Source organism: Zosterops lateralis, assembly GCF_965231275.1.
Source record: "Zosterops lateralis genome assembly, chromosome: 31".
Classification (NCBI taxonomy): Eukaryota; Metazoa; Chordata; class Aves; order Passeriformes; family Zosteropidae; genus Zosterops; species Zosterops lateralis.
This window is the reverse complement of record NC_139791.1, coordinates 1,020,260-1,032,446: the sequence shown is the minus strand read 5'-3', so window position 1 is coordinate 1,032,446 and position 12,187 is coordinate 1,020,260. Positions and strand designations below refer to the sequence as shown.

General features: G+C 49.3%; 1 protein-coding gene across 1 annotated transcript; it reads right to left on the bottom strand.

Moving 5' to 3' along the window:
• Positions 1-7: 7 nt before the first annotated feature.
• Positions 8-7,646, bottom strand: PSENEN (presenilin enhancer, gamma-secretase subunit; the record flags this gene model as incomplete). The annotated part of the gene is given in 6 exon segments (XM_083880684.1): positions 8-83; positions 772-940; positions 2,402-2,411; positions 2,413-2,507; positions 6,545-6,605; positions 7,453-7,646. Coding segments are annotated over 5 exon segments (411 nt in total). The 5' UTR covers positions 7,453-7,646.
• Between the last annotated feature and the right edge of the window lie 4,541 nt (positions 7,647-12,187).

Sequence of the window (12,187 nt, the reverse complement as noted above, 5' to 3'; positions counted from 1 at the left end):
TCCGGTGTCAGCCTGTGGGCGTGGTCAGTGGCTTTATTTGGGAAAAGGGGCGGGGCTTCTGTGGGGTGATGACGTCATCGCTGCTGTGGGGAGAGAGAAGGGGAGGGGTCAGGGGCGGTGAGGCCACGCCCCCCTTTTAGAGGCCACGCCCATTTTGGGTGCTGCTCTAAGCCCCGCCCATGAATTCTCCCATTGGCTGCTCCAAGCCCCGCCCCCAGTTTCAGGCTCTGCCATTGGCCTATTGAGGCCCCACCCCCTGTGAGCTCTCTCCTATTGGTGGGTAAAGGTGAAGCCCCGCCCCTTCCCATCTCCCATTGGCTCCTTCCAGCCCCACCCCCTCTCAGGCCTCTCCCATTGGTCACTTTAGGCCCCGCCCCCTCAGGGCTCTCTCATTGGCTCCTTCAGGACCTGCCCCCTTTCTGAATTCTCCTATTGGCTGCTCTAAACTCCACCCCTTTTCTGACTTTCCATTGGCCAAGTTTAGCCCTGCCTCTTTCCTATTGGTCCCTCCAAGGCCCGCCCACTCTCAGGGCTCTCCCATTGGCTCTTTTATGCCCCGCCCCCAACATCTCCCCCTCTGCCATTGGCTGCTTTAGGCCACGCCCCCAATTTCAGCCTTATTGGCTCCTTCAAGCCCCTCCTTTCTCCTTTTCTAATTGGCTGCTCTAAGCCCTGCCCCCTCTCCCATTCGCTGGAAGAAGCCCCACCCCTTATGAGGCCAAAGCCCCGCCCCCGCCCTCTCCCATTGGCCGGTTCCAGCCCCGCCCTCACCTTGCCGCTCTCCCATTGGCCGGTGGTGGCTCAGGCTCTCCCATTGGCTGGGTGAAGCTGAGGGCGTCGCCCAGGGCTCCCCATTGGCCGCGGCGGGTTTGGAAGAGCCCCACCCACAGCCCCAGGCCCAGCCCCCAGAGCCCCGCCCCCAGCGCCGACCGCAGCACGTCTGGAATGGGACAAAATACAGAAAATCGGACAAAAGGGACACAAAAATCACCCCAAAACTGCCCAAAATAACCCCAAAATTTGTCCCAAAATCATCCCAAAAACTGCCCCAAAATCACCCAAAAATCATCCCAAAACTGCCCCAAAATCACTTCAAAAAGTGACCCAAAATTGCCCCAAAAGCACCTCCAAAAACTGACCCCAAATCACCCCAAAACTGCCCCAAAAAATGACCCAGAAACTGACCCAAAAATGTCCCCAAACTGCCCCAAAATCACCCCAAAACTGACCCAAAAGTCATCCCAAAATCACCAAAAAACTGCCCCAAGCTGACCCAAAACTGCCCCAAAACTGCCCCAAAATCACCCAAAACTGACCCAAAGTCCATCCCAAGATCACCCCAAAAAACACCCCAAAATCAGCTGAAAAATGACCCAAAAACCACCAAAAAATCACCCAAAATCACCCAAAATTGTCCCAAAAACGGACCCCAAAAACTGCCCCAAAAATGCCCCAGAATCACCCAAAAACTGCTCCAAAATCACTCAAAATTTGACCCAAAATTGACCCAAAATCACCAAAAAATCACTCCAAAAACTGCCCCAAAAACTGCCCCAAAACTGCCCCAAAAATCAGCCAAAAAACCAGCCCAAAAACCAACCCAAAATCAACCAAAAGTGACCCAAAACTGACCCAAAATTACCCAAAAAAACACCCCCAAAATCACCCAAAACCTGCCCCAAAAAGTGTCCCAAAATCTATCAAAAGTGACCCAAAAAAAAAATACCAAAATTGACCCAAAATTCATCCCAAAATCACCCAAAACCCACCAAAAAACCACCCAAAAAACTACACCAAATCACCCGAAAAAACCGCCCCAAAAACACCCAAAACTGCCCCAAAATCATCCAAAACTGACCCAAAAATTACCCCAAAATCACCCAAAAAACCACCCCCAAATCAGCCCAAAACTGACCCAAAATCCACCAAAAAAAATTGCAAAATCACCCAAAACTGACCCAAAAACTGTCTCAAAATCACCCCAAAAACTGCCCCCAAAACTGACCAAAAACTGCCCCAAAACTGCCCCAAAATCGCCACAAAATCACCCCAAAAGTTGAACCAAAACTGACTCAAAACTGCCCCAAAATCAGCCTAAAGTGACCCAAAAACTGCCCAAAAACCACCCAAAATCACCCAAAACAGACCCAAAACTGCCCCAAAAACTGCCTCAAAATCACCCAAAAAACCATCCCCAAAAGTGACACAAAAACCACCAAAAAAATCCCAAAATCACCCAAAACTGACCCAAAACTGGCCCCAAAATCACCCAAAACTGACCCAAAATTCCCCCCAAATTCCTCCCAAAGCCCTTAAATTCCCCCAAATTTCCCCAAATCCCCCAAATCTTCCCCAAATCCCCCAAATTCCCCCGGAAGGTTCCAGAACCCGCAGTTCTCACAGCGTTTGATCCTGGGGCTGTTCCCCGAAGGGCGGGGCCAGAAAGGCCTCCCGGAAAAACCAAACCACGTTCACCAACCACAGGAAAGGGAGCAGCAGGAACCCACCTGGGACAGGTAAACACAGGTAATGACACACCTGGGACAGGGAAAACACACCTGAGACAGGGAACACACACCTGGGACAGGTAAACACAGGTAATGACACACCTGGGACAGGGAAAACACACCTGAGACAGGTAACACACACCTGGGACAGGTAAATACAGGTACAGACACACCTGAGACAGGTAACACACACCTGGGACAGGTAAATACAGGTACAGACACACCTGAGACAGGTAACACACACAAACCAAACCACGTTCACCAACCACAGGAAGGGCAGCAGCAGGAACCCACCTGGGACAGGTAATGACACACCTGAGACAGGTAACACACCTGGGACAGGTAAACACACACCTGGGACAGGTAATGACACACCTGAGATACACCTGGGACAGGTAAACACACACCTGGGACAGGTGATGACACACCTGAGACACACCTGGGACAGGTAAACACACACCTGGGACAGGTAATGACACACCTGAGATACACCTGGGGCAGGTAAATACAGGTACAGACACACCTGGGACAGGTACAGACACACAAACCAAACCACATTCACCAACCACAGGAACGGCAGCAGCAGGAACCCACCTGGGACAGGTAATGACACACCTGAGACAGGTAATGACAACACCTGAGATACACCTGGGACAGGTAATGACACACCTGAGACAGGTAACACACCTGGGACACACCTGAGATACACCTGGGACAGGTAAATACGGTAAGGACACACCTGGGACAGGTAATGACACACCTGAGATAGACCTGGGACAGGTAAATACGGTAAGGACACACCTGGGGACAGGTAATGACACACCTGGGACAGGTAAACACACACCTGGGACAGGTAACACACACCTGGGACAGGTAACACACACAAACCAAACCACGTTCACCAACCACAGGAAGGGCAGCAGCAGGAACCCACCTGGGACAGGTAAACACAGGTAATGACACACCTGGGACAGGTAAAAACACACCTGAGATACATCTGGGACAGGTAAACACACACCTGGACAAGTAAATACAGGTGAGGACACACCTGGGACAGGTAATGACAGGTAATGACACACCTGGGGACACCTGGGTAAACCTGGGATACACCTGGGACAGGTACAGACACACACAGAACAGGTAAATACAGGTAACACACACCTGGGCCAGGTAAATACACCTGGGATACATCTGGGCCAGGTAAATACAGGTAATGACACACCTGGGACAGGTAATGACACACCTGGGCAGGTAACACACACCTGGACAGGGAACACACACCTGGGACAGGTAATGACACACCTGGACAGGGAACACACACCTGGGACAGGTAAATATACCTGGGACAAGTAAATACAGGTAAATACACCTGAGATACACCTGAGACACACCTGAGATACACCTGGACAGGTAATGGCACATCTGAACTACACCTGGGACACACCTGGGACAGGTAAATACAGGTAACACACACCTGGACAGGTAACACACACCTGGGACAGGTAAATACACCTGAGACAGGTAAATACAGGTAAATACACCTGAGACAGGTAAATACAGGTAAATACACCTGAGATACACCTGAGACACACCTGGATACACCTGGGACAGGTATAGACACACCTGGACAAGTAAATACAGGTAAAGACATACCTGAGACAGGTAAATACACCTCGGACAGGTAAATACACACCTGGACAGATAATGACACACCTGGACAGGTAAATACAGGTAAGGACACATCTGGGACAGGTAATGACACACTTGGGGACAGGGAACACACACCTGGGCACAGGTAAATACAGGTAAATACACCTGAGATACACCTGAGATACACCTGGGACAGGTAAATACAGGTAACACACACCTGGGACAGGTAAATACACCTGAGATACACCTGAGATACACCTGAGACAGGTAAATACAGGTAAATACACCTGAGATACACCTGAGACACACCTGGATACACCTGGGACAGGTATAGACACACCTGGACAAGTAAATACAGGTGAGATACACCTGGGACAGGTAATGACACACCTGGACACGCCCAGGCAGGTGTGGCCACGCCCCTTCCCATGGGGCAGGTGGGGGCAGTGCAGTGGTCACTCTGTGGTCACTCTGTGGTCACTCATTGGTCACTCATTGGTTACTCAGTGGTCACTCACTGGTCACTCCATTGGTCACTCATTGGTCACTCATTGGTCACTCCATTGGTCACTCACTGGTCACTCATTGGTCATCCCGTGGTCATTCCATGGGTCAGTCCAATGGGCACTTCTGGTCACTCATTGGTCACTGCATTGGTCACTCATTGGTCACTCATTGGTCACTCAGTGGTCACTCATTGGTCACCCACTGGTCACTCCATTGGTCACTCATTGGTCACTCTGTGGTCACTCCCTGGTCACTCCCTGGTCACTCACTGGTCATCCTGTGGTCATTCCATGGGTCAGTCCAATGGGCACTTCTGGTCACTCATTGGTCACTCATTGGTCACTCTGTGGTCACTCATTGGTCATTGCATTGGTCACTCATTGGTCACTCAGTGGTCACTCTGTGGTCACCCCATGGCCAGGCCATGGTCACTCTATGGTCACTCCACTGGTCACTGCATTGGTCACTCATTGGTCACTCATTCGTCACTGCCAGTCACTCATTGGTCACCCCGTGGACAGTCAATGGTCACTCTGTGGCCACTCCATGGTCACTCATTGGTCACTCACTGGTCACTCAGTGGTCACTCATTGGTCACTCCCTGGTCACTGCCGGTCACTCTGTGGTCACCCCATGGCCAGGCCATGGTCACTCTGTGGTCACTCCACTGGTCACTCCATTGGTCACTCACCGGTCATCCCGTGGTCATTCCATGGGTCAGTCCAATGGGCACTTCCGGTCACTCCATGGTCACTCACTGGTCACTCATTGGTCACTCTGTGGTCACTCATTGGTCACTCTGTGGTCACTGTGGTCACTCATTGGTCACTGCCCAGCCATGCTGTGGTCACTCATTGGTCACTCTGTGGTCACTCTGTGGTCACTCTGTGGTCATTCCATTGGTCACTCTGTGGCCAGGCCATTGGTCACTCTGTGGTCACTCTGTGGCCAGGCCATTGGTCACTCTGTGGCCAGGCCATTGGTCACTCTGTGGTCACTCTGTGGTCACTCTGTGGTCCCTCTGTGGCCAGGCCATTGGTCACTCTGTGGTCACTCTGGTCACTTCTGGTCACCCCTGGTCACTCTGTGACGAGGCCATTGGTCACTCTGTGGTCACTCTGTGGTCACTCACTCCGGTCACTCTGATCACTGCTGTGGTCACTTAGAGGTCACTCATTGGTCAGTTGGTCAGTGGTCAGTTGGTCATTTGTCAGTGGTCAGTGTCAGTGGTCACTCACTGGTCATTTAGTGGTCAGTGATCACTCACTGGTCAGTTGTCAGTTGGTCACTCATCACTCAGTGGTCACTCAGTGGTCAGTGGCCACTCTATCAGTTGATCAGTGGCCATTCAGGGTCACTCACTGGTCAGTGGTCAGTTGGTCACTTGTCACTCAGTGGTCACTCATTGGTCAGTGGTCACTCAGTGGTCACTCATTGGTCAGTGGTCACTCAGTGGTCAGTGGTCACTCATTGGTCAGTGGTCACTCAGTGGTCACTCAGTGGTCAGTGGTCACTCATTGGTCAGTGGTCAGTGGTCACTCAGTGGTCACTCAGTGGTCACTCAGTGGTCAGTGGTCACTCAGTGGTCACTCAGGGTCACTCAGTGGTCACTCAGGGTCACTCATGGTCACTCAGTGGTCAGTGGTCACTCAGTGGTCACTCAGTGGTCACTCAGGGTCACTCAGGGTCACTCATTGGTCAGTGGTCAGTGGTCACTCAGGTTCACTCAGTGGTCAGTGGTCACTCAGGGTCACTCAGTGGTCAGTGGTCACTCAGTGGTCAGTGGTCACTCAGTGGTCAGTGGTCACTCAGGGTCACTCAGTGGTCAGTGGTCAGTGGTCACTCAGTGGTCACTCAGTGGTCACTCAGTGGTCACTCACCCAGGTAGTATTTCCGGCACAGCTCCAGCTTCTCCTCATTGGAGACGCGCTCGAGGTTCATCTGTAATGGACAGAGCAGTGAGAACCAGTACGGACCAGTATGGACCAGTATGGACCAGTATGGACCAGTACGGACCAGTATGGACCAGTATGGACCAGTACGGACCAGTATGGACCAGTACGGACCAGTACGGACCAGTATGGACCAGTATGGACCAGTATAAACCAGTGTGGACCAGTATAGACCAGTATGGACCAGTACGGACCAGTATAGACCAGTATGGACCAGTGTAGACCAGTATGGACCAGTGTAGACCAGTATGGACCAGTATGGACCAGTACGGACCAGTATGGACCAGTATGGACCAGTATGGACCAGTACGGACCAGTACGGACCAGTACGGACCAGTATGGACCAGTATGGACCAGTATGGACCAGTATGGACCAGTACGGACCAGTATGGACCAGTATGGACCAGTACGGACCAGTATAGACCAGTATGGACCAGTATGGACCAGTATGGACCAGTATGGACCAGTATGGACCAGTATAAACCAGTCCAAACCAGTTCCCCCCAGTTCCCTCAATGTGGGGGCGGAGCCCGCAGTGACCGACAGGGGGCGCTAAGGAGCCACTTCCGGGACTACAACTCCCATCGTGCCCCGCGCCCCACAGACTGCAGTTACTTCCGGGACTACAACTCCCGTCGTGCCCCGCGGTCCTTAAAGTGTCCCCAGTCCCTCCGAGCCACTCCCAGTTTAACCCAGTTGATCCCAGTCCCCCCCAGTCCCTCCCAGTCCCCACCCAGTTTATCCCAGTCCCCACCCAGTTTATCCCAGTTCCCTCCCAGTCCCCCCCAGTCCATCCCAGTTTATCCCAGTCCCTCCCAGTCCCCCCCAGTTCTCACCGCGGTTCCTGCGCTGCCGCCGCCGCTTTATTTCCCGGCCGCTGACGTCACTTCCGCTCACCACCAGCGCTCTCCTCCAATGGGAGGGCGCGGGGATCTCGCGATATTTGGGGCCCCGGGCTCTAACTGGGACCGCCGGGCCTGAACTGGGAGCACTGGGAGCGCCCCGCGCGACACTTCCGGTTATAAGCCCCGCCCACCCCACCGTGACCAATCAGCACCGCCGACGCGTCCCTCAGTAACCAATCCCTGCCGCTCGGACCCTCCCCAACCAATCAGCGCCGCCGCTCCGCCCCCAACCAATCAGCGCCACCGCCCAGCCCGTTCCAACCAATCAGCGAACGGCACCCGCATAGACCCCGCCCCATGACGTCATTCCATGGCGGGCGAGACCGACGCGCGTTTTGGGGGGGGGGACGGGGGGGGATTTGGGGAATTTTCGGGAATTTTGGGAAATTCCGGGGGAATTTTGGGGATTTTGGGGAATTTTGGGATCGCCAGGGGGGAATTTGGGGGTCCCGGGATGGAATTTTGGGGGATTTTGGGGTGAATTTTGGGGATTTGGGGAGAATTTGGGGTGACCCAGGTGGAGTTTAGGGGTCCCAGGGTTGAGATTTGGGAGAATTTGGGGAAATTTTGGGTATTTTGGGTGTCCTGAGTTGGAATTTGGGAGAATTTTGGGGCCATTTGGGAAAATTTGGGGGAATTTTGGGATCCCAGTTTGGGATTTGGGGAATTTTGGGGGAATTTTGGGGGTCCCGGGTTGAGATTTTGGGGAAACTTTGGGAAATTTGGGGATTTTGAGGGTCCTGAGTTGGAATTTGGGGGGATTTTGGGGCTATTTGGGAAAATTTGGGGGAATTTTGGGGGTCCTGGGTTGGAATTTTGGGGAAATTTCAGAAAAATTTGGGGAATTTTGGGGCTCCCACGTTGGGATTTGGGGGATTTTGGGATCCCAGATTTGGGATTTTGGGGAAACTTTGGGAAATTTTGGGGATTTTGGGATCCCAAGTTTGGAATTTGGGGAATTTTGGGATCCCGGATTTGGGATTTTGGGGAATTTTTTTGAAATTTTGGGGATTTTGGGGGTCCTGGGTTGGGATTTTGGGGAAACTTTGGGAAATTTGGGGATTTTGAGGGTCCCGGGTTGGAATTTGGGAGAATTTTGAGTAAATTCGGGAAAACTTTGGGGAAATTTGGGGTGTCCCAGTTTGGGATTTGGGGAAATTTTGGGGGAATTTGGGAATTTTGGGGGAATTTGAGAGCCCCAGGGTTGGAATTTTGGGGAAACTTTGGGAAATTTTGGGGATTTTGGGGGTCCCAGGGTTGGGATTTCAGGGAATTTTGGGGGAAATTTGGGAATTTTGGGCATTTGGGGGAATTGGGGATCCCGGGGTTGGGAATTTTGGAGAATTTGGGGGAAATTTTGGCATTTTGGGATCCCGGATTGGGATTTTGGGGAATTTTGGGGATTTTTGGGGTCCTGGGTTGGAATTTGGAGGAATTTTGGGGCGATTTGGGAACATTTTGGGGAATTTTGGGATCCCAGTTTGGGATTTTGGGGAAACTTTGGGAAATTTGGGGGATTTTGGGGGTCCTGGGTGTGAATTTGGGGGATTTTTGGGGCCATTTGGGGGAATTTGGGGGAATTTTGGGGGTCCTGGGTTGGAATTTGGGGAAATTTGGGGGAATTTTGGGGTTCTCGGGTTGAGATTTGGGAGAATTTTGGGTAATTTTGGGAAAATTTGGGGGAATTTGGGGTGTCTCAGTTTGGGATTTGGGGGATTTTGGGGCAATTTGGGGGAATTTTGGGGGTCCCTGGGTTGAGATTTTGGGGAAACTTTGGGAAATTTGGGGATTTTGGGGGTCCTGGGTTGGAATTTGGGGAATTTTGAGGCATTTTTGGGGAATTTTGGGGGTCCCAGGTTTGAGATTTTGGGGAAACTTTGGGAAATTTGGGGGAATTTTGGGGGTCCCAGTTTGGAATTTTGGGGAAATTTTGGGGGAAATTTGGGAATTTTGGGCGTTTGGGGCCATTTGAGGATCCCGGGGTTGGGAATTTTGGAGAATTTGGGGGAAATTTTGGCATTTTGGGGATCCCGGGTTGGGATTTCAGGGAATTTTGGGGGGAATTTGGGAATTTTGGGATCCCAGTTTGGAATTTGGAGAAATTTGGGGGGGATTTTGGGGATTTGGGGGGAATTTGGGGAATTCTGTGTGTCCCAGGTTGGGATTTTGGGGGAATTTTGGGGAAATTTGGGAATTTTGGGGGAATTTGAGGGTCCCAGGGTTGGAATTTGGGAGAATTTCGGGAAAATTTGGGGGAATTTTGGGATCCCAGTTTGGGATTTGGGGGATTTTGGGAAAATTTTGGGGAATTTTGGGGTTCCCTGGGTTGAGATTTTGGGGAAACTTTGGGAAATTTGGGGGAATTTTGGGGGTCCTGGGTTGGAATTTGGGGGAATTTTTGGGAATTTTTTGGAATTTTGGGGATTTTGGGATCCCAGGTTGGGATTTCAGGGAATTTTGGGGAAATTTGGGGCATTTGGGGGGAATTTGAGGGTCCCAGTTTGGGATTTTGGGGAAACTTTGGGAAATTTGGGGGATTTGGGGGGTCCTGGGTGTGAATTTGGGGGAATTTTGGGGCCATTTGGGGGAATTTGGGGGAATTTTGGGATCCCAGTTTGGGATTTGGGGGAATTTTGGGGCCATTTGGGAAAATTTGGGGGAATTTTGGGGGTCCTGGGTTGGAATTTGGGGAATTTGGGGGAATTTTGGGGGTCCTGGGTTGAAATTTTGGGGGAATTTCGGGAAATTTTGGGGATCCCACGTTTGGATTTTGGGGCATTTTGGGGCATTTTGGGCTCCTGGGGTTGGGATTTTGGGGAATTTTTTTTGGAATTTGGGAATTTTGGGGTAAATTTGGGGAATTTTGGGGAATTTTGGGGCACAATGACCAGTCCACACCCCCAGGGCCGTTTTCTCCTCTTTTATTCCCTTTTTTATTTTTGGGGGGCCCCAAACCCGCCCCTCCCCCACCCTGAGGCCCCTCCCCCCTTTTTTGGGACCTTTTTTTTTTTTTGGGAAAATTTCCCCAAATTTTTTTGGAAAATTCCCAAATTTTTTGGGGCTCTCCCGACTCTCAAAGTGCTTTTTTTGGGGGGTTTTCACCCCAAATTTTTGGAAAATTTCATTTTTTTGGGGGGTCCCGGGTGGGTTTTTTGGTGTTTCCCCAAATTTTTTTGGGGAATTTTTCCCATTTTTTGGTGTTTCCCCAAATTTTTTTTTTTTTTTTTTTTTGAAATTTCCCATTTTTGGGGGTTTCCCCAAATTTTTTTTTTCCCCATTTTTTTGGGTTTCCCAAATTTTTTATTTTTTTGGGAATTTTCCCATTTTTTTGGTTTCCCCAATTTTTTTTTTTTTTTTTTTTTTATAATTTTCCCATTTTTTTGGTGTTTCCCCAAAATTTATTTTTTGGGAATTTTCCCATTTTTTGGTGTTTCCCCAAATTTATTTTTTTGGGGGGGAATTTTCCCTTTTTTTTTTTTTTGTTTTCCCCAATTTTTTTATTTTTTTGGGTTCCCAGGGGGGTCAAAGTGCATTTTTTGGGGTCCCCAAATATTTTTTGAGGGTCCCGAGTGTGAAAAGTGCAATTTTTTTTTTGGGGGGGGGGATTTTGGGGTTTTTTGGGGAATTTTTTGGGGATTTTGGGGGGATTTTTAGGGATTTTTGGGGGGTTTTTTGGGGAGATTTTTTGGGGGATTTTGGGGGATTTTTTTTTATTTTTTTGGTGATTTTTGGGATTTTTTGGGGGATTTTTTTGGGATTTTTTGGGGATTTTTTGGGGATATTTTGGGGGTTTTTTTAGGGATTTTTGGGGGGAATTTTGGGGATTTGGGGGGGGATTTTTTTGGTGTTTTTTGGGATTTATTGTGGATTTTTTAATTTATTTTTTGGGTTTTTTGGGGGGAATTTTTTTGGATTTTTTTTGTGGTTTTAGGGATTTTTTGGGGGATTTTTCAGGGGATTTTTGGGGATTTTTTTTAAATTTTTTTGGTGATTTTTGGGGGGATTTTTTGGAGTTTTTGTGGGGTTTTTTGGGGAATTTTTGGGGGGTTTTTTTAGGGGATTTTTTGGGGGGATTTTTTGGGGATTTTTTGGGGATTTTTTTGGATTTTTTGTGGGGTTTTTTGGGGATTTTTTTGGGATATTTTGGGGTTTTTTTGGGGGATTTTTTGGGATATTTTGGGGTTTTTTTAGGGATTTTTGGGGGGAATTTGGGGGATTTTTAGGGGATTTTTTTTGGATTTTTGGGGGGGTTTTTTGGGATTTTTTAGGGGATTTTTGGGGTTTTTTTTTTTATTTTTTTGGTGATTTTTGGGGGGATTTTTGGGACTTTTTGGGAGTTCTGGGGTTTTTTATTCAGGATTTTTTAGGTGTTTTTTGGGATTTTTTGTGGATTTTTTGAGGTTTTTTTTAAAATTTATTTGTTGGGGGAATTTTTTGGATTTTTTTGGTGTTTTTGGGGGATTTTTTGGGGGATTTTTTTGGGTTTTTTGTGGGGTTTTTTTGGGATTTTTTGGGATATTTTGGGGGTTTTTTAGGGATTTTTTGGGGATTTTTTGGGGATTTTTTTGTGATTTTTGGGGAATATTTTGGGGATTTTTTTGGTGATTTCTGGGGGGATTTTTGGGACTTTTTGGGGGTTCTGGGGGGTTTTTTTTCAGGATTTTTA